The sequence below is a fragment of the Prionailurus bengalensis genome, chromosome D4, assembly GCF_016509475.1.
Source record: "Prionailurus bengalensis isolate Pbe53 chromosome D4, Fcat_Pben_1.1_paternal_pri, whole genome shotgun sequence".
Classification (NCBI taxonomy): domain Eukaryota; kingdom Metazoa; phylum Chordata; class Mammalia; order Carnivora; family Felidae; genus Prionailurus; species Prionailurus bengalensis.
The window spans coordinates 11,906,001-11,928,859 of NC_057359.1; the positions used below are offsets into that span (position 1 = coordinate 11,906,001).

The window sequence follows — 22,859 nt, forward strand, 5'->3', positions numbered from 1 at the left end:
TCATGACCTCATCACCTCCCAGAAGCACCACCTCCTGACACCGAACACCTCAGAGTTAGGACAGTTAGCCTGTGTTTTTGGGGGACACAGACATTTAGACACAGCACTTGAGTTTTATTCCATTTGTGAGCTTCCTCTAATTCATTCCTCCATTCTCCTATTCTTGGACATTTGGGTTGTTTCCAGGTTTGGGCTGTTATGAACCAGTGCTGTGGCATTCCTGTACATGTCTTTTGGTGGACATATGCATTAATTTGTCTTGAGCACACACCTCAAAGTGAATTGCTGAGTCGTAGGGCAGTAGATGTTGAATTTTGTTAGAGGTAGTAAATGCCAGTCGTTTCTCATAGTGGTTGTTCCAATGTCTAACTGCTTCGTAGACTCTCGGTCAGTCCTGTTTTCAGCCTCACTTCCTTTCATTGCTGCTGCCTATTTCTTTTTTTTTTTTTTCAACGTTTATTTATTTTTGGGACAGAGAGAGACAGAGCATGAACGGGGGAGGGGCAGAGAGAGAGGGAGACACAGAATTGGAAACAGGCTCCAGGCTCCGAGCCATCAGCCCAGAGCCTGACGCGGGGCTCGAACTCACGGACCGCGAGATCGTGACCTGGCTGAAGTCGGACGCTTAACCGACTGCGCCACCCAGGCGCCCCTCTGCTGCCTATTTCTGAGTACTTGGAGAGTCTAAGGAGTGAATCTTCTGGTTTTGGCTCTCGCTGCTGTCGTAGGATTTCGTTTTCTCAGGACCACTGAGTCCAGTTTGCAGTGGCCCATTGGCTGGCCAGCTTTTAACATTTTCATGCTATTTTCCTGTTCTTTCTGTCCTTATGGATTTCTGCATTTAAGGTTTTTCTTTTACTGCTGTTTTATTGGGTTTATCAGGAATTAGTAGAACTAAATGCTTATGTTCACTCCGCCATATTAAACCTATTCATTTTTAAACTATGCTACCTTCACATGATCACTGGAACTATTTATTTAAACACACGTAGATGGGTTTCAGTTGCATCTTGAGTTTGGAGCAGTAGGAAAGAAGCAGCAAAATGCAAGTCCTTGGACAGTAGGGAAAGGTCAGCCTATTTAGGGAATGAAATCTTCTACCAAAAAAGAGTACTCAATAATACCAAGCTGTGATAGGCATAATTATTTAATGATACTATGTTATGGGGATTATGAGAACTTTTTAGTAGGTAGGAACAGGCAAGTTGAAGGTGATGTTTCTTCTTGGTAGCCTTAGCATTCTTTTATTGGGTCACTTTTTAAAATGTTTATTTTTTAGAGAGAGAGGGGATGGAAGATACAAAGTGGGCTCTGTGCTGACAGCAGAGAGCCTAATGCAGGACTTGAACCCACAAACGGGGAGATCAAGACCTGAGCAGAAGTCAGATGCTCAACTTACTGAGCCATCTAGGTGTGCCTGTTGGGTCATTTAAGTGATACCTGGAATGAGCCGGGGGCACAATTGCAAGAGATCAGAGTGGAGGTGAATTCCAAATACTGAAATGAAAAACATAATGCCTTTGCATCAAACTACTGGTATATAAGTACCATAAAATACTCCTGGTTCAAGTTAGTTCAATAAAACCAAAAGTATAAAAAGTGTCACTCACATGGTCAGTCCCTATGAGAGGACCAGCTTTTTTGGGTCTCGGATTTTGCATCTTACCCTTAAAAGCCACAGGGTGCCCGTCACAGAGGGCAAGTCCACCACTTTTTGGGTCCCACTGTCTTTCATGTCTAAAATACAAATTCTAAAAAGACATGTCTGCATTGACTCTGGGCTTTCCTGTTTTCTTGATGGTACATCCCAATGACGCACTGGTGTCAGTAGAAATTCAGGAACTGTAACCCATGGTGCGCACTTCACTGGGGAGGTGGCAATGAATTTGAGTCGAGAACAATAGGAGCTAAGCTTAAAGATCAGGAAAAAAATGAGGTCAAATGTAAGGAGAGATTTTATAGACACATTGTGTCAGCCAAGGTCCTGGCAGGGCACAGATAACGCAATAAAATTATAACTTGAGAAGAGATTAATGAAGGGCTGTTCACAAAGGAAAGCACAAGGTGGAGGGAACAGTGAAGCCAGGGCTGTCCCTACACCTGACCAGAAAAGAGGTGGCTGGACTCTGGAATCTGGGATCATGTACAGAGAACCCCTTAAAAGAACCCATGGCTTTCCATTAAGGGTCACAGCCAGCCTGAGGTGACAGAGAAGGAACCTGTAGAGTACCCCAACCTCACTCTCTTCCCTCCCTCACATCTTCTGCGAGGGTGCCCCATTGGCTGAACTTAACTAGAGGCAAGGGGGCAAAGGAGCCCCATTGATACCCCATTGATACCCATTGATACTTTGTAGCTCAGCCTCCTTGGGAAGATCACAGGGTAGTGAAAAGTGGAGAAAGGATCTGGAAGGGCAAATAGGAGATACCTGGCACACGTGTCAACGGTCAGCATGGGTGAGTTCTCTTAGGAACTATCTGCAGGCTGCTGGAAGAATTCTTCTTAGAGAAGTTTTGGAAACAGTGTACCTGCAGATTACTCTTTCTCTCTCTCTCTTAATGTTTATTCATTTATTTTGAGAGAGTGTGCAAGTAAGTGAGAGGCAGAGAGAGACTCCCAAGCAGGCTGTAGGCTGTTGGTGCAGAGCCTGACACAGGGCTTGATCTTACGAGCCTGGGATCATGACCTGAGTGAAAACGAGAGTTGGATGTTTAACTGACTGAGCCACCCAGGCGCCCCTACCTGCAGATCTTTCTTACAATTAGAGTACTTCTTCCAGCTGCCATTAATTCAGGTATGTCATAAGTGTTAAGAACAAAGTACAGGTATCAGACCTAGTGAAATTCATTTTGTAATAACAGGCTTCTCCCCTGAAGAGGAAATGCCCATTATTATTAACAATAAAACTGATTGCACAACATTTTGCAGCATACAGGGACTTTTACGTACATCATTTTGTGTGAGTCTGTATTTAATTTTGTGAGGTGGCTAGGAATATGGACCTGGGGATGTGTGGGTGGCGCAGTCAGTTGAGCCTCTGACTCTTGGTTTTAGCTTGGGTCATGATCTCATGGTTCATGAGTTCAAGCTCTGTGTCGGGCTCTGTGCTGCCAGTGTGAAGCCTGCTTGGGATTCTCTCTCTCCTTCTCTCTCTGCCCCTCCCCTGCTTTGCGTGTGCTCTCTCTCTCTCAAAATAAATAAACTTAAAAAAAAAAAAGAATATAGATCTGTTTCACAGATGAGAAAAATGAGTCTCACAGAGGTTGCCTAAAATAAGTGAAAGCCTGATTTTGAATCAGGTGTCCTGATTTCCAAATTCAGGTGCTTTCCACAAAGAGAAACTCAAATCACCTGCAACATTTTTTTTTTAAGCAAGAATGATGACAATATAAGGAATGTAAGAAGTTCTTCCCCTTTCTAGATATAGCTGAGTGGATTTTGTGACTATGATATTCCTCCTTTGCAGCTAATGTTTTCCTGCCTTCTATATGGGAGACACCCTCTGGTGATGATAAAAGGGACCCTCCTAAGTGGGGTCCCTTATAACTCCAGTATTGTGTACCCTTGAACCTGAGCCAACCTCTGAAAGAGATATGCTTGCTATCCTAATAGCCCCCATGTCTGATTATGCTGCAGTGGTCTACACTAGAGTAATTCAGATGACTGAATAGTCAACAAGTTTGGCCAGAGTTTTAATGATCATAATGAAAAAGCCATATGCAGGAATATATTTGGGGAAGAGTGCATGGTGATTTTGTCGACAGCCTATGTGCCTTGGCCCACGTCCTCATTCTGGGGTTTGCAGGGGTGACATTCTGGTAATTTGACTTTGACTTCTCATTGGCAGCCCATCCAGTGCAGGAGAGAAGCTAAGTCTACCAGGCAGTGAATCCCTGGAGCATTCTCTCCTCTTGTTTGTTATTCTGACATTTGAGAAGTAGCCTCATTCATGGTATGATCTCACACTCCTCGCTTGGCAAGTGGATTCAGAATCGTCTTTCTGACTGTCTTTTTAATATAGTAAATATAATTTATATAAATCCCTGATCGTAAGTGTTCGGTTAGCTAAGTTTTGGGAGTTCGATACACCTATGTAGCCAGTATCCAAACCAAGGTATGAGACATTTTTATCATTCCCGAAAATCTTCTTCTCTCTTCCGAGTCTGTCCCTTCATTTCACACCTCCCCTGAAAACAGGCACCACTCTTCTGACTTCTAATAGCCCTAAATCTTCTAAGATTATTTTCTAAATGATCATCAGCATGATTATTTTGTCTATTCTTGAACTTTCATGTCAGTGGAATCATACAGTATCTGGCTTATTTCACTCAACCTAATGCCTTTGAATTTGTTTGTGTTGTTGTGTATCAGTAATGTGTTCCTTTTTATTGCTGGAAGTTTACCACGGTTTGAAAATACCACAATTTGTTTGCTTATTCTCCTGCTGTTGGATATTCGAGTTATTTTCATTTTTGGCCTGATATACATAAAGCTTCTATAAACATTCTTCTATAAGTCTTTCTGTGGGCATCTGCACTTGTTTCTGTGGTCTATTCCTAAGGGTGGAATTGCAGGTCATAGGTAGGTGTATATTCAGATTTTCTTGCAGTTTTCGTATTTTTTTTTAATATCTATTTATTCTTGAGAGCGCACGTGCGAGAGAGAGGCGAGAGAGCAGGCAGAGAGAGAGAGGGAGACACAGAATCTGAAGCAGGCTCCAGGCTCCGAGCTGTCAGTGCAGAGTGCAATGCGGGGCTCGAACCCACGAGATGTGGGATCGTGACCTGAGCTGAAGTCAGACGCTTAACGGACTGAGCCATCCCGGCACGCCTGCAACTTTTAAATACACATTTTGTTGTAGAATAATTTTAGATTTACAGAAGTATTTCGAAGATAATACAGAGAGGTCCTATATATGCCATACCCAGTTTCCCCATTGTTGACATGTTACATTAATATGGTACATTTGTCACAATTAACGAATATATATTGATACATTATTATCAACTAAAATTCATACTCTTCAGATTTCCTTAGTTTCTATCTACTTTTTGTTTCTGTCCATGATCCCATCCTAGACACTACATTACATTTGCTTGTCGTGTCTCCTTAGGCTCCGCTTGTCTGTGGCATTTTCTCAGACTTCCCCTGTTTTTGATGACCTTGACTGTTTTGAGGAGGACCTGTCAGGTATCTGGTAGTGTGGACCTCAGTTGGGATTGGCTGATGTTTTTCTTCTGCATAGACTGGAATTACCATCGGTTTGGCAGAGGAAGAACACAGAGGTAAAATGCCGTTTTCATCACATCATATCAAGGGTACATGCCATGCACATGACTTTTCAGTGATGGTAACCTTGGTTACCTGCTTGAAGTCGTGTTCGTGAGGTTTCTCCCCTGGAAGACTGCCCTCGCTCCCCTTTCTATACTGTGTTCACCGTGTACAAGCCACGCTTAAGGAGTAAGGAGTCGAGGATGGAGGATCTCCATAAATTACAGTTGACCTTTGCACAATGGGGGTTTGAACTGCACGGGTCCCCTTAGATACAAGGTTTTGTTTCCTTGATAAATACAGTCCAGTACTGTAAATGTATTTTATCTTCCTCATGATTTTCTTAGTAACATTTTCTTTCCTTAGCTTCCTTTATCGTAAGAGTACGGTATGTAATACTATAAGATACAACACACGCATTCATTGACTGTTTATGTTATTGGCAAGGCTTCCGTTCAATAGTAGGCTATTAATAGTTAAGTTTACGGGCAGTCAGAAGTCCTACTCGGATTTGGCACTGCATGCAGGGGCTGGGGGTTGGCACCCCTAAACCCTTCATTGTTCAGGGGTCAACTGTATGGAATCGTATTGAATTCTTTGGCATGGGAGATTTATGTTTAGTTTTTAAGAAGTGGCAGTACCTTTTTATCCTTGGACAAGTAATGCCCGAGAGTCTGTGTGTTTCTCATCCTCACCAACACTTGCTGTTGTCATTCTGACTTTGACCGTTCTAGTTGATGTGAAGGGGTGTCTCACTGTGGTTTCAACCTGCATTCGTGATGACTAATGATGTTGAGTAACTTTTCACGTACTTATTGCCCATTCCCGTATCTTCCTTTGTGAAATAACTCTCTGAGTCTTTTGCCCAATTTTTTGTTTGTGTTGTCTGTCTTTTTATTATTGAGTCGAGGAGTTATTTGTATATTCTGGGTAAAGTTTCTTTGTTTCACAAATGCATGACATATTTTCTCCCAGTCTGTGGTTTACCTTTTGGTTTTCTTAATGGTGTCGTTTGATGAGCTGGATTTAAGATTTTAATGAAGAGATTTGGGAACCAGCGTTGGAAGTAATGAGCCTTCACTCATTCTATATCTGATGCTGCGAATTTTTAGTTACAAAGATGTATATGCTGATAGGCATAAGGATTGTAACCATGCTTTCTTTTCAAGGCATCTGATAGGGCATGAAGAGAAAATTAGCAGAGGAAAGTTAGACTTCCCCGTAGTAACAGCAGTTGTATTGCGGAGCGTGAAGATTCCAGATGTATTAGGTCTCTTGAGTAGCAAATGCCAGCGCATAGAAGAAGCCCATGTAAGAAGGTGGCGTTCTGTCCTTGGCCAACTTTGCATTCTTATTTTCTAAAGCATTGGCATCATAGTGGATGACACAGTGCACGAGAGGGCTGTGCTATGTGCTGCTCAAGTTAAGCCCTTGCAGACACTTGAGGAATCATGAGAAACAGTAACACAGCAGCTGCTGCCAGCTTTTCCCCAAGATTTGATGACCGACTGCACAGATTAACAAAACAAGGAGAGAAGCAAGCTCCAGACTCCTCCTCGAGAGGCAGAAAGAATTCCTCTTAGGAGAAGGGGCATCATGTGATATTAAATATTGACTCATTACATGGTTCTGGGGAGATGCTTTCAAGCTTCTTGGAATACCAGCAACAGAGAACAAGCTTTCTGAATTAGCGTTCATGTGCGAACTCACTGACCAGCCAATGCTGACATTAGCTACCTGAAATGATGCTTGGTTCTAATGCTGATCATTGTTAGCTCCTATCTTTTATTATTTGTGATAAGGTTTGATTTTGATAATAATCATAGTTCTCAAGTTGAAAAGCCTTAGTAGTCTCTAATTTACGCTAAGTAAATTCTGGCTTCTTGGTTGGTTTCTGTCAATTCTGAATTATTTAGCATACCGTTTGTAATATTTAACTTTGGAGAAAAGTATGTAGAAGATCATTATAGACTTATTCTTTGATACCTACCCTGTTTGGAACTGAAACAAGACTTATCTTTATTTTTGTTTGTATATTGTGACTTTTGGCTAATAAGGGCTCGAATACCTTCAGTTTTCTTGGGTTCCACCTGTATTCTAGAATTCTCCATTTGTATACTTACCATTGATCCTGCAAAACTCAGAAAAAATAACAACGGCTCACAGAGGAAGTGGCCATGGCTTAATGTAATGAACAGATAAAAGCTGAAGGGGTCAGAACACCCTTAAATGCAAAGAAATAAAAAATTAGGGACTTGACATTATTTAGAAGACTTAAAAATCATGGCATTCCTCAACACAATTTAAAAATTCTAAAATATGAATAAAAAGTTTATACATTAAAAACATTGTTCTGACTTTTTAAATTAAAAAATTTGTTAATTAATTAATTTATTTATTTGAGAGAGGGAGAGTGTGCACAAGAGGGGGAGAGAGACAGAGGGAGAGTGAGAGAGGCTCCACACTCTGCCCAAAGCCTGACGTGGAGCTCGATTCCTTGAGCCTGGCATCATGACCTGAGCTGAAATCAAGAGTCAGATGCTCAACTGATTGAGTCGCTTAGACGCCTTGGTTCTTCTTTTTTTTTAATGTATTCTTTAGGAAGAGAATATGATTTTTTTTCTCTCAGACAAAACTATCTCTGAATTTAGCCATCATCTTGTTCTAACTGCCTCTTTCCTTGCTACTTCAGGTGAACCTCTTTGTGCTGCTGTCTGTGGTGTGTGTCCTCTTAAATCTAGCTGGATTTATTCTCGGCTGCCAAGGGGCCCAGTTTGTGTCCAGCGTGCCCCGGTGTGATCTGGTAAGTAATCCTAGAGCATGGCTGTGCACCTGCATGGACCCTGGCCTGTCTGGCTTTCCAGGGGTGCCAGTGTGTGCCCAGCAGCATCCTAAAGTGAAATCTGAAGTCAGGCAGAGAAAGTGGGAAAACAAAACAAAGAACTGGCCTGCTAGTTATTTTACTCACATTGTCAACTGTTTTTTTCCAAAGCGGGGACCATCTAGCAGAACCCCAGCACCACAGTAATATGCCGCATCGTTAGTTAGTGGATGGATGGATAGGTCAGGTCTCCACAAGCAATAACTGTCTGCTCTCGTCTCAAGAGGGAAAATGGAGATTATCAGAATACAGTTCAGCAGTCCTTTATCTGAAACCTTTGGAGGCCAGGTGTGTTTCAGCATTCAGAATTTTCCAAAGATCAACATGGTGCATACATGATTTCCTCTGTAATGCACTGTGGGACTCTGGGACAGCAGGCTTTAATCAAAACTTTTGGTTTGCAGGGCTTTTTGGATTTCAGAACTGTGGATAAGAGGTTGTGGTCCTGCACAATCTCTGAATTTTTTCCTTTAATTTTTAATGGTGGTAAAATGCATGTAGCAAAAAAATGTACCATCTTAACCATTTTTAAGAGTTAAGTTCAGGGGCGCCTGGGTGGCGCAGTCGGTTAAGCGTCCGACTTCAGCCAGGTCACGATCTCGCGGTCCGTGAGTTGAAGCCCTGCGTCGGGCTCTGGGCTGATGGCTCAGAGCCTGGAGCCTGTTTCCAATTCTGTGTCTCCCTCTCTCTCTGCCCCTCCCCCGTTCATGCTCTGTCTCTCTCTGTCCCAAAAATAAATAAACATTGAAAAAAAAAATTTAAAAAAAAAAAAAAAAGAAAAAAAAAAAAGAGTTAAGTTCAGTAGTTGAAGTTCATTCATATTGTTGTGCAACCAATCTCCAGGACATTTTCTTGTTGCAAAACTGAAATTCTGTATGTATTAAACAATTCCCCTACCTTCTTGGCCCTCCCCCCACTCCACCGCACCCCCCCCCCGACCCTGCTTCCAGCAGCCACTCTTCTGCTTTCTGACTCTATGAATTTAACTGATCTAGGTACCTGATATAAGTGGAACCATACAGCGTGTGTCTTTTTGTGACTGGCTTACTTCACTTATTTCACTTAGCCTAATGTCTTCAACACGCCCACATGTAGCATGTGTCAGATGTCCTTTAAGGCTTGAGTAATATTCCATCGCGTATGTATACCATATATAATTTTTTAACCACAAAAATGCTTAAGTGTCATAAAAATCGGCTTGCAAATATCTCTCTGAGAGCGTGCTTTCAATTCTTGTGGGTCTATACCCAATTGCCGGCCATCTTTGAACTTTTTTTTTTTTAAGTTTTAAAATTTCTTAGAGAGAGAGAATGTGCATGCATGCAAGCAGGGAAGAGGGGCAGAGAGGGAGAGAAAGAGAATCTCAAGCGGGCTCCATGCCTGGCATGGAGCCTGATGCAGGGCTCGTCCCCACGACCCTGGGATCATGATCTGAGCCAAAAGCAAGAGTTGGCTGCTCAATGGACTGAGCCACCCAGGCACCCCCATCTTTGGACTTTTTTTTTTAAGTTTTTATTTATTTTTGAGACAGGGAGAGACAGAGCATGAGCAGGGGAGGGGCAGAGAGAGAGGGAGACACAGAATCTGAAGCAGGCTCTAGGCTCTGAGCTGTCAGCACAGAGCCCGACACAGGGCTCGAACCCATGAACCATGAGATAATCACCTGAGCCAAAGTTGGACGCTTAACTGATGGAGCCACCCAAGTGCCCCCATCTTTGGACTTTTTAAAAGGACTTCTCAGTGACAAATACCTCTGTGTGGCACAAAGCAAAAGAAACAGACTCTTGAGAAGCCGTAGTCAGTGTCACCTAATTTGGAACTTGGTTCCCAGGCAGTGTCGTCCCTTAGAAACCAGGAGGATGTAAGTGGAAGAGTGGCCGCGTGTCTCACAATGGATGTGACGGTAGAAGTCCTGGCCTTACCCAGCAGGAGAGCTCCTCAGGGACTCACCCCAAACCTGTTGCCCTTTCTTAACACCCCTTTACGAGTTTTCTGATTTGTCATTGCATTGTGTAATAACCCTAAGTTACGGGACCCCAGGCTCACAGCCGTTTCTGGTTTTCAAGGTCCCCTGCGATTCGCCATCGCCCTGCCTGCTCCCTAAGGCAGCTCACGCTCCTGGTAACACTGCAAAGCCTGCCCGGCATTGCCCTGCTTTCTGACCTCTAACAACGCTGTCTCCCCACCCCTCAAATTCCTTATCCCTCACTTCCCTGTTCCTTCAAATGGTATCGCTCGTTTAAAGCCCCAAAGATTATTTTGTTCAAGAAACAGTCCCTGAAGCCCCAGGGAAGATCATCTTCCAGAATGTCCTATATGTACATCTCGTAGATATTTATCCTTCTCATTTTTGGGGTCGGAGACATTTTATATACCTGCCTTCTCTGTTCCTCCAAGCTGGGATCAGCCCGAGGGCAGCGCCTGGTTCTCTCTTATTTTGGGCCCAATGGCCCCCTTCACTGCCTTCTATTCCTTCATGTACAGAGTTTCCGGAAAAAAAAAATGTTGAACAAAACTTGGTTTTCCAATTACTAATCACACAGCAAATTAGAAGAGGCTAAGAGACCAGACACAGGCTGGAAGTGAAAAGTCGTAGTATACTGAAAGACAGTTTGGCAAAATTATAGCATCTCTTAGGTGCAAGAGACTGTGTTAGAGGCTGCTGAGAGTAGGAGGGAAAAGTCAGACCTCCTTTCTGACCTGGAAGTTTATCACGTAGCAGGAGGAATGGGATAAGCCTGGCAAACGCTGGATTAGTGTTTGGGCAGGACATGAATATGTGCCCAACTGCAAGCGGCTAGAGCGGGGCTGCCCGTCAGACTGACACACGGTGCTCAGGGCAAGCAGAGAAAGAAGGGCTTGTATCCGGGGGCAGATAGGGAAGGGCTACCTGGAGTCTAGGTGTCTGAGTTGGACCTTGGAGTATGGATAAATAAGGAGAGTGTGTAGAACCCAAGAGAAGACAGGACTCAGAGGACAGTGGGGAGATCAGCCCTGGTGGTGCTGGAAAATTGCAAGGGGTTAAGGGTATATTTAATGGACTTTTCTGAGAAATTCTGTGGTTCAGGGGCACCTGGGTGTCTTGGTTAAGCATCTGACTTCCGCTCAGGTCACGATCTCACAGTTTGTGAAGTATGAGCCCCGCAAAGGGCTCTGTGCTGACGGCTCAGAGCCTGGAGCCTGCTTCGGATTCTGTGTCTCCCTCTCTCTCTGCCCCTCCCCTGCTCACGCTCTGTCTCTCTCTGTCTCTCAAAAATAAATAAATGTTAAAAAATATTAAAAAAAAAAGGAATTCTGTGGTTCTCTACCCTGAGTGCCCATTAGAGTCACCTGAGGGAACTTTTTAAAGAAAAAAAAAAAAGAGATTCTATACTCAGTGATTCTCAGTCGGCCTGGAGTGGGGGCCTTGGCATCAGTATCTTCTTATGTTTTTTTTTGTATTATTCAAAAATAAATAACTGAGAGAGAGAGAATGAAAGGGGGAGGAGCAGAGAGAGAGGGGATAGAGGTTCTGAAGTGGATTCTGTGCTGACAGCAGAGACCCCGATGTGGGGCTTGAGCTTATGAACCACAAGATCATGACCTGAGCAAAAGTCAGATGCCTAACCGACTGAACCACTCAGGTGCCCTGTGTGTCTTCTTATGTTTTTCAGTGTATTTTTAATTAAAGGTTTTTTTTCCCCCACCACAAAACCAACTCTGTGATTGTTTCTGATTATAAAACTAAAAATTTGGACAAGCCCTAAAAGTATAGGACAGAACTTAAAAATCATTTGAAATCACACCCTTCTGGGTTAGCACTGTTAACCACTGATGGATTTTGGGGGCACCTCTTTATGCATAAAAACACACATAATTTTCCATCAGTGGGAACATATAATTGTTGTTTTTCTTCAGGGAGGCTGTTTGACAAATGAAATCTTTTTGGGGATGGGGACACTTTCTGTCCTTCCCTCTCCACCATGTCACCCCAAATCCCTGGTAACAAACTGGGGAGTCTCCATTTGTGTTTCCATGTTATGTTATCCTACATAAATATGTAGGAAGTGGGGGCATTAATGATTTATCTTCCCAAAATGGGACATAGTGTGTCTACTTCCCTACATACTGTTTTTCTCACTTAAAGGTATATTAGATACTCCCCTCTTTTTTATTCTTTTTTTAAAGGTTAGCCCTCTATTTCCTTGTTGTCTATGATGGCTTGGGGTTTGGCCCATAAAAACAATGTTGCCACACATACCATTCTCTCCCTGGGGGCTTTTCGCTCCATGGAGGAAGCTCCCAGGTCAGAGATTGTTGCTGGTGGGGAAGGCGTATTTTTTCTTCTGTTTGTCTCATTTTTTTTTACAAAAATTACACAATCAGGGGCGCCTGGGTGGCTCAGCCGGTTAAGTGTCCAACTTCAGTTCAGGTCATGATCTCATGGTTGGTGAGTTTGAGTCCCGCATCAGGCTCTATATTCCTAGCTCAGAGCCTGGAGCTTGCTTGCTTCAGATTCTGTGTCTCCCTCTCTCTCTTCCCCTCCCCCCTCAAAAATAAATAAACACTAAAAAAATTACACATTCAACCATTTGGTGACCCTGTTTTTTAAAATTGAGGTAAAACTTAAAATGAAATATACAGATCTTAAGGATGCAGTTCATTGAGTTTTGACCAGTGGATACATGCATCTTGGTGAATGTATGCACTGGTGAATACACACCACACGAGATTTAAAACATTAGTTTTGCCCGTTGTTGGACTTCACCTGAATGGGGTCAGGTATGTACCTTTCTGTGTCTGACTTATTTTGCTCAGCGTAACACTTTTGAGATTCATCCGTGATTTTGTGTTGTATCAGTCCCTTCTTTCTTTTGCACATCAGTATTTCATTATATGAAAACATCACAAGTTGTTTAATCCGTTCTCCTGTTGATGGACATTTGTGTTGTTTCCAGCTTGGGGATATTATGAACAGAGCTATTATAAACATTTTTGCATAGCTGTGGTTTTTCTTGTGACCGTTTTCTTTTCTCTCAAGTAAATAAGTGATACGGTATTGCTCGAGGCATGTGGCAAAAGTGTGTGTCACTTTATAAGAAGCTGCTAGACGGTTTCCCAAGGTGGTTGGGGAAGAAGTATTGTTTTCAGTTTAAAAAAAAAAATTTAATGTTTATTTATTGGAGACAGAGACAGAGCACGCGTGGGGGGGGGGCAGAGAGAGAGAGAGAGAGAGAGAGAGAGAGAGAGAAAGACAGAATCTGATGCAGGCTCCTGAGCTATCAGCGCAGACATGGGGCTCGAACTCATAAACCACAAGATCATGACCTGAGCTGAAGTCAGATGCTTAACTGACTGAACCACCCAGGTGCCCCATTTTTAATTTTTAAAAAATGTGTTTATCTATTTTGAGAGAGAGAGAGAGAGGCAGAGCTTGTGTGGGGGAGGGGCAGAGAGAGAGGAGAGAGAATCCCAAGTAGGCTCCCCGCTGTCAGTGCAGAGCCCAAGTTGTGTGTCTATCCTGTGAGATCATGACCTGAGCTGAAATCAAGAGTCGGACGCTTAACTGATTGAGCCATCCAGGTGCCCCAGGAGAATAAGTATTTTTAATTTAAAATACATGGCCGGTTTCTTCATTAAAGGGCCTCAACTTACATTTCTACTGGTGCCCCTCCGTCAGCCAACAAGTGTTTTTCTCCAAAATTTGTCAGTCTGAGGGGGCTGGTGTGGGAACTCATGGGTTATAGTGGCTTGCAGTCCCCTCATTGCTCGAGATGGGGTCCTCATTTTTCAAAAGCTTCCCGGAAGATTCTAACAAGCAGCTGGGGTTGAGAACCACAACACTGGTGATAATGAAAAGGAGGGGAGAATCTCTCTGGTGGCATCAGGTAACACTATCAAGGTTGAAGGGTGAATATTGTTCATGTAGAGGCTTGAACAGGGTTGTTTGTGGATGGTTAAAGAGATCAAGGAGAAGTTGGAATATAGCTGCAGAAATATTGGGGGCACAGCTGGGATTGAGAAGGGAGGGGGAGGATCAGGACAGAAAGAGCAAGAAATACAAAATACACAGTTGTCTGGCATCATTTTATACAGAGCCTCAGGGTTGCTTGTGTCTGCTGGGCACAGCGATTGATATTCATTATTATTTGGATAATGATTAAACTTTCCAAAAGTCTTGTGTAAAGGGATTAACATTCACCGATCTGGAAAGCTGTTCCATCCAGACCAGCTCACCCAGGAAGTTCCAGAGAGCTCAAGTTTCCATATACACAGAAGCCTGGTTATGTGTAAATAATGCAGCCACGTGTGTGTGTGTGTGTGTGTGTGTGTGCCCACGCACATGTGTGCAGCCCACACAGGCCTGTTTTCTCTCTTAACTTGAATGCCTTGTATCAAGAATGGACTCGAGGGGGAGGGGAGTTCTTTGCAAGATGACACCTAGTATTACCTGAGGGAGGCAGAATCCTTAGGTAGGATTTTGAGGCTTACATAAGTATAAGAAATAGAAACCACACTGCATGGTGCTGAAAAAGTGAACTTGGTTGAGCTTGGTTGGTGTTTGGGAAGAAGAGAGCCTCGTGTACATAAGCAGAATGTAGCAACTCTAATAGCTGCTTATTTGTAACTACTAAAAAGTACTGTTAGTAGTAAATCAGGGAGTTCTCAGTTGGAGACTTTGAGGGAAGCAACTCCCTGGGAGTAATACTTCCCAGCTGAATTTAGCCCAGTGTAAGGACTCTTGCTAATTATGAAGAGGGGCTAAGAGAAAGCCATTCATCCCTCAGAGGAAATAATATCCCCCCACCCAGACTCTGCCTAGAGAACTCCTGTCTGAACGGCCACAGTAGTTTTCCCTTGGAAGGCAAAAATTGAGTGCAGATATTAGCAGCAGGATGTACCTTCAGACATGTGAGACAGTGGAAGAAAAATTCAAACACAGACAGCCTTTTGCTTCTATGTGCGTCTGCAGGGTATGTTGTGGATCTAGGTGTGGGGGCATTGTTAAGACAAGAGTCTCTGTGGACAAACCAGGAAAGGACAGAAACCAAGTGGAAATGAATGGATAGCGTCCATCGAGGTAACTCTAGTTACTGTAATTTTTTGTATCTGAGGCAGAATTTATATCACAATCTGGGCATCAGTGTTTGATATAATAATGCATCCCTTTCACTGTGGTTTAAGGACAGAGAATAAAAAATGTTACAGAATCCATGGAGTTTTGGAAGAAGCAAAACTAATCTATGTGGAAAAAAATCAAAACAGTGTTTGTCTGTAGGAGGATGGGGGCAGGGATTGATGGGGAAGGGCATGATAAAACTTCCTCTGGTGATGCTGTGTTCTCTATGTTGATAAGGATTTGGGATGCACAGGGGTTATGCGCTACTTAAAATTCTGCAAATGGCGTGCTTAAGATTTGTATGTACATTTTTTGTGTGTGCATGTAAATTTCACATCCAAGAAAGAGAAAACCAAACCCCAAAATAATGTGTCTATTAACGTGTGTAATCATCAGTGGACATTTTTCCCTTTGCTTCATAGTCAACATGTATTAAAAGGAACTATGTTTTCTCCTAATTTGGAAAAGTACCATGAATTTGTTACAGGAGGGTAGCTACAGGGTGAGTTTGGTTAGAAGGTAAAAATCTTAATTCAGTAAGAAAGAAGACTCATATTTCCTCTTAAGTAACTAAAACACTGTAGATGTTCAGTTATTAAAGATTACTAAAGAATTTTGCAGCTAGTGATGTTGAAGCTACCTAAATAATCTAACAAGTATGAAAAAGGTATGTCTCTTCCTTTTAACCAAAATTTAACAAACAACTCTAACAGCTCAAGAGGCAGAGCAAGTTAAGTATGAATTTTGGCTCCTAAATTATGGGTCTTAATTAGCCAACATCAGGTTTTGCATATTTTTATAACTTGATTCAAGGGGAACTTAGAAATATGGCCAAAAGTTTGCCAAACATTTCACTATAAATATGAGATACTCATCTCTGATGTTATCACTTCAAATAAAGAAAGCTAGAACCTGTGACCACATTGAAGATGTCAGCTGAGCGATCTCGTTAAGTCTATGTGGTTTGGGGATACCGTTCACCAAATATACCCTGTGTTTCATATAGGCACATGATAGCTCAAATTTCCCTACCCACTTGGAGTTAGGTAGAGCCATAAGATTTGTTTTGGCAATGAAATGTGAGCTAAAGCAAGGAGTGTCATTTCCAAGAGGAAGATTTAGGCTAGAGTTATGACGACTTAGCAAGTTAAAAACACAGGGCACCCAATTAAATTTAAATGTCAAATAAACAGCTGATACATTTTTGTTTTTTGTTTTTGTCTTTTACTATAAACATTTCTCATGCAATATTTTAGGACATAATTATACTAAGCAATGATGTTGTTTATCTGGATTTGAATTTTAACTGTGTATCCGATATTTTTCCTGGCAACCCTATTTTAAGTGCCAGTGTGCATTTTATCATGTGCTCTCCACCTCTGGCATAGTGATCATTAATCTCGAGATGGTGGGTGCTCCATCAACCAAGGTCCCTAATGGAATATGATGACCAGAGCCCTCCGCTGACCTGCAGTGGGCATGTAGAATATTCAAGAAATAACCTTGTTGTTACAACAGCATACCCTAGCCTACCCTGACTGATATAGGTACTGCCTGGCATGGGACCTCACCATATCTCATTCTGCAGGATTGGTGCTCCAGGGTAGCCTGTGTATTCATTCTCAATAATCAGATTGTCGTTCTGCCTTTTCCCCTTTAAGGTGGACTTAGGCGAAGGCAAGATTTGCTTCTGTTGTGAAGAATTTCAACCAGCCAAATGCACAGACAAAGAAAATGCCTTGAAACTCTTTCCGGTTCAGCCTTGTAATGCTGTTCACCTGCTACTCAAGGTACTCAAATGGATTCGGCCCTCATCAGTAAATGGTCTATAGAGCCCCCAAGAAGGCAAAGTTACTTGAAATATTCCTACCCTGTTACCTCCCTCTAATAATTGGGCTGCTGAACGCAGATAGGAGCCAACCCTCATCAGTGACCCAGGGACAGAACTGAGTTCAGGAAAAAGCGCAGATTACTGTGTGTCTCTTAAATTATGAATGGATGGCTTTCTTTGTGTTCAAGAATTATAAGATAGCGAAAAATGTAAAGAAGCCTAAATATATACATATGTATGTATATATATTTATGTACATATATATCCATACCACACACGATGCAACTACACATATATGATGTAGCTTTTAGCAAAGCCTTTATTTTATATTTTTTAACCTTTTTTTAATGTTTATTTTTTGAGAGGGAGAGAGACAGAGTGTGAGCAGGGGAGGGGCAGAGAGAGAGGGAGATAAAGAATCCAAAACAGGCTCCAGGCTCTGTGCTCTCAGCACAGAGCCCGATGAGGGGCTTGAACTCATGAACTGTGAGATCATGACCTGAGTTGAAGTCAGATGCTTAACTGACTGAGCCACCCTGGTGCCCCGGCTTTTATTTTATATTTCAAGTAGGCCCCCACACATGTGGGGTTTGAACTCACAAACCTGAGATCAAGAGTTGCATGCTGTATGAACTGAGCCCACCAGGTGCCCCGGCCTTGAGCAAAACGTTTAAACTGCATGCCCGTTTGTCCTTGTACTGATGCTCCTTTGTTGGCTTCATCGAGTCCTGCGGGCTGTTGGGTGATGTTCAGCCAGGACACATAGGCTTGGGAGAGATATCCGTTAGTAAATGCAAGAGAAATTCAAGCACCTTACCTCTTGTTTAATAGGCTGCAACTATAGTAACTGAGAGATTAAAAATAAATGATTCCAGTTGCAGAGAGGAGTTCAGAATTTCCCTTTCTTAGGGAATTGGATGAAAGTTTTGTCCTGACTTAAGCAAGGCCACTAGTCCCGTGAGTGACAAGATCAGTTGGTGAACCCTGAGGTATTAGCTTTTGGATAATCCCTCACTGACAGACAGGCTTTCTTCAGATCTTTCTTTTGGGTTTATTTTTTGTTCAAAGGAGGGATCTCTCAGCTGCCAGCTCTCTGAATTGTGTAGAGTGTGAAAATGGCCTTCTTTCTTTGGCTTCTTGGTTTTCTGGTAGCTGAGTCGCCCCCAAACTTTCCGAGCCACAACCCCTCTTGGGGAAAGCCTCGCTAAGGAGCCAGGACTGTGGCAACAGAAACTTCTGGAATTGCCTTTCCTGCTATTTTGAGACGTGTTTAGAGAAGAGACGCCCTATTTACACTCTGGCTGGCCTGCCCCCCTGCGTTGTCATAGTTAGGTGCCCAGGGCAGCCCAGCCGGTCGCTCCTGAAATAGAATCCGTGGCCACAGATTAAACAGCACGCTTTCTTGCTGGGAGGCTGCAGGAGGGGGAGGCTGGGAACTGCTATCATTGAGGACCCCACCTTCAGAACCGACACTCAGCTGCTCTCCTGGAAGGAACGTTTCCAGACCACATTCTGATGCTTGCAAAAAGAAAAATCGTAATCCTAGGGCTTTTGGGGACAGCAAGCTTCCGAGATCAGTTTTTAAAATTAACAAGTATACATTACTGCCTGAGAGTCCTAATAATAACCAGCATTTATCTGGCACTTACCATACGCCAAACGTCAAAGTCCTTTGCGTGGTTTTTTTCATGAGAATCGCCTTGTTGGGACATTACTATTATTATTTTTAAAAGTTTTGATATTGCCTTCTGGTCATGAGCTTTGAAGTACTCGGTGGTGTTATTATTTCCCTGTTCTAGAAAGTTCTTTTCGCCCTGTGTGCCTTGAACGCCCTGACCACCACCGTCTGCTTGGTGGCAGCTGCCCTTCGCTACCTCCAGATATTTGCAGCCCGAAGATCCTGCATCGTAAGTCCAGACACGGGGACACCAGGACTGTGTTGCACTGAGCCTTTGTAGCAAAGGTCGTTGACTAACCAAGGTGCTGTTTCATTAGGATGAGTCCCAGATTTCTGTCGAAGAGGTGGAAGAACATGGACGGATCCCAGACCCCGATGATTTCGTGCCGCCAGTGCCCCCGCCTTCCTACTTCGCCACATTTTACTCGTGCACACCCCGGATGAACCGCAGGTAGCCTGGGTGCCCCCACCCCAGCTCTCTGTGAGGACTCATGGAGGATTGTGTTATTTTCCAGGATTTTCTATCCCCCCCACCCTGCCCTTTTGTCTGATAAACCACGCCAAACCAAAGAAAAGTCACACCTTGACCTAAGGGTACGCTTTTTCCAGTTCAATTAGCTTCCCAGGAAAACTGACACCCAGTGAGATGGCTGATATAATGTGACAAGATTGAGAGCTGCTGTTGCCCTGGAAACACGCACAGGCCAAATCGATGTTCATTATAACACCATCAGCAGGTTCCCAAATCATGACATTCTTCCCAGCCATTAAAAAAAGATTAATTATTCATGACATCTCCCTAGTCTAGAAAAAATAGACACCATGCTTATTTTCTTTTTCAAATTCTAGCTCAAAATTTGTCGTTTGTTTCTTAAATCTCAGGAATAACTATTTGCAGAAAGAAATGCTGCATGTGTTTTTCTGGTTGGTAGCGACTTCTAGAATTATACCTCTTTAAAGATTGACTTCATTTATTCGTTCAACAAACATTTAATCAGTCCTCGGCTGCTTCCTAGTCACCATGCTGGGTTATTGGCATTCCGAATGAGTTAGATCCACCTTCTTCCCCTCTCCATAGCTCAGAGTCTGGGTCATTATGGAGGAGTGTTGCAAGGATCATAGTAGATCTCAAGAGAGAGATTTGGGTGCACAGAGGAGGCCCACATAACCCATGATCGTGAATGGGCTGCAGAGAGCTTGAAGGCAGAGTCAGCCAGCCAGAGTTGGCTTTCTGGATGAAGTGATCTTAAGCTGAATTTAAAGGATAAGCAAACTATATTTAAGCTTCCAAAAGAAAAATCTCTGAATTCTCTAAGACTGGCGTCTTTAGCTCAATATTCAGAGGGCCAGGAATTTCTACTTTTAATCCCCAAGGTACACAAAGGAGAGTTGTCAAATTTGGTGCCAGGCTTGAGGTTTTTGGAAATCCATTTTCTAATGCTCAGGGCAGCCACATGTGGCTTTGAAATAGGTCACCAGTGGGAGCCCCTACACAGATGCCATTAATGTTCTTTTCAGTGGGTTGTCTTCCTGCCGTGTCGCTCAGAATTGTACCTAAACCCCATCTCCATGCCTTCCTCTGCTCACCCACCTGGGGGCAGGTAGGGATGGCCGCAAAGCTGGAGGGGACAGCTTCTGGGTGCACGGAGGACAGCTCTGCCTCCCTGTTGTTCAAGGGGTGGTGTGCTGGAATGTCAAAGCTTCGGGGGCTAGGATGACTTCCCTAGTCTTTTAGGAAATGAGCCAAGAATTACAGGGGCCAGAGAGACAGAGCAATAGAACACATATTCCTTGTGCACGTAGAACACATTTGCTCATACTGTAGCCCAGTTTCAGGCTGTGTGCAGTGGACATATTGGAAGGCCGTAGAAAATGCCTGTTATTTCATGGTTGGGAAGAGAAATGCCCTCTTCAGGAAGAAGAATTAATTGGCTTTCTGATATTGTGGGTGAGCCCTTGGTTGACCTACGAGGAGGCAGCAGACAGATTTAATTTCCTGCGGTGGCAGAAAGGGAAAGTGACTCATGCGGGTGTTGGAGTCCTGCTGTCCAGCAGTGCCCCTCCCCACTTCCCTTCCCCTCTCTTCCATTTCTCTTATCAGTTCCTCCATAGTAATGCTTATCAATGTGGGTATATCCACCTTTGGGTGCATCCCTGGATTTGCCCCTCTGAGTCCTGAGACTGTCCTCTCCAAATCCAGACAAGCATCTCCTCAAGAGCTTTGCCTTTCAGAACTTGCCAGAAGGAACATGGAGGGGAGTGTTAAAGTAACCCATCCCTGTGAGAAAGAAGACACTGCTGGGCCTGAAGTATATACCTGGAGGCCGAGATCATATCTCCAATGGGCAAACACCCTTATTTTCTGCAATTCTCCCAATATCAGAGGGCAGTCCACTTTCCTTACTAAAATGGCTAAATGTATTCACCTTTGCATACATATTGTATCAAAAGCATTCTTAAATTTGGCCGACTTTGCTAGATTTTTAGCTATCTACCTTATAGACACTAGCTGTTCAACTTTAACTGGTAATTTTCTTTCTTGTAAGCAGGCAGGCAAGAAGATTGATGAATGTTTTCTTTAGTATTTCCACAACCGGTTAAGAGTTTTCACACAATGGAAGCTCCCACTTCCTGTAAGATATCATGACCTCTCAGAGAAGTTTATTTATTTAACTTCTATAAATACAACCACTTCGTGCATTGGTACCTCCCTGAGAAAGGGCTTCTCAAATTACCGTCATAAACAGAAACCTGATTGCAGTGAAGGTTTCTGTGCAAAGATGGGTTTCTGTCTCGTGACTTGATTTGTAAGGGCAGCAGGGGCTGCGTCTTCTTCTTCCGTCACCCCGGGGAGCCCCCCATCCTCGGCTGGAGTCAGGAGTCAAGAAGCAGAGCTTCTGACCTATTCCGTGACTGTGGACCTAGTTGAACCATGGTGATGTAATGTGTTACGGAAAACTTAAGATTATAGAAAGCAGAACACGGACAATTTGTTTCTTGGTGGTAAACATAACAAGCTCATTTCCTTTCCTAATGAAGTTCAAAACCCAAACTCAAGTGGAGCCAGGCTGTGCTGGTGGGTGACTCGGTGCTCAATGCACCCTTGCCTGGCATCCACATCACTGTTCCAGGACATAGGGGAGGACCACTCTTTGGTCGTATGAGTTGCTGTATGACCCTTGCCTGAGTTCTCAAGGCCTAGTGGTCAACGTAAAACAGAATGCATTTGGCATGTTCTGTTGGGGTTTTCTGTCTACCTTCAGTAGTGAAGGCTTCCTGGAGAGTTTGGGATGAACTTGAAAGAGCCCAAACTCTGGAGTCTGTTACCAGGCTGCCCTTGGGGGATCTCTTACCACTTCTGAGCCCCAGATTCCTTCTTCAGTTGTGGTGTCACATGGCTGCTTAGCTGATTTTTAAGAGACAAAAATCTCTTTATCTGTATGGGCCCCACCACAGGCAATTAGAGCAGACTTTCTAGAGGTGAGGCCTGGGCCTTCCATAGTTTGCAAACCTCCCCGGGTGATTCTACTCCCTAGCTGGGGTCAGGAGCCACGAGGGATCAGGAGAAAACCTGCCAGGTCATAGCAGACCTGCTTCCCTCCCCAGATCCCTGTGTACCCAAAAGAGGTGAAATAGAGAAAACTATTTAATAGGTAAGGAACTTTCCTTTTCTCCTCTAGAAGCATCTTCTATCAAACAGAGGCTTTCTTGGTCATTATAGTAACCACCATAAGAAGCCATTCATTTGCAGTCAATTTAGAGAAAATGTGCCCCCTTTTCCCCTAGTTTTCCTTCTTGAAGAGTTTAAGATTTAAAATGGAGGTCGGTTTGACCTCTTGGCCCCAAGCAAGACCTCTCTTCTCTGTGAACATACAGGTAGCCACTGGGTGGGGAATATCAAACAAAAGACCACCAGAGCTAACAAACAAATTGGCAAAGCTGGGGGGAGTCACCTTCCTGGGGAGGACGCTGCAGTGAAGAAACACAAGGGGAGGCAGGCGCCTGAGTGGCTCAGTCGGTTAAGCGTCTCACTCTTGGTTTTGGCTCAGGTCATGATCTCGAGGTTTCATGGGTTCAAGCCCTACATCGAGCTGTATGC

At 43.5% G+C, this 22,859-nt stretch overlaps 1 protein-coding gene across 1 annotated transcript in view; it reads left to right on the plus strand.

Annotated features, from left to right (window-relative positions):
- The window catches only part of FAM189A2 (family with sequence similarity 189 member A2), a 66,708-nt gene that overhangs the window by 32,602 nt on the left and 11,247 nt on the right, over positions 1 to 22,859 (plus strand). The window contains exons 3-6 of the mRNA XM_043567239.1: positions 7,964 to 8,074; positions 16,913 to 17,041; positions 18,882 to 18,989; positions 19,078 to 19,211. Of these exons, the coding sequence (XP_043423174.1) occupies positions 7,964 to 8,074; positions 16,913 to 17,041; positions 18,882 to 18,989; positions 19,078 to 19,211 (482 nt within the window). The remainder of the gene's footprint in view (positions 1 to 7,963; positions 8,075 to 16,912; positions 17,042 to 18,881; positions 18,990 to 19,077; positions 19,212 to 22,859) is intronic.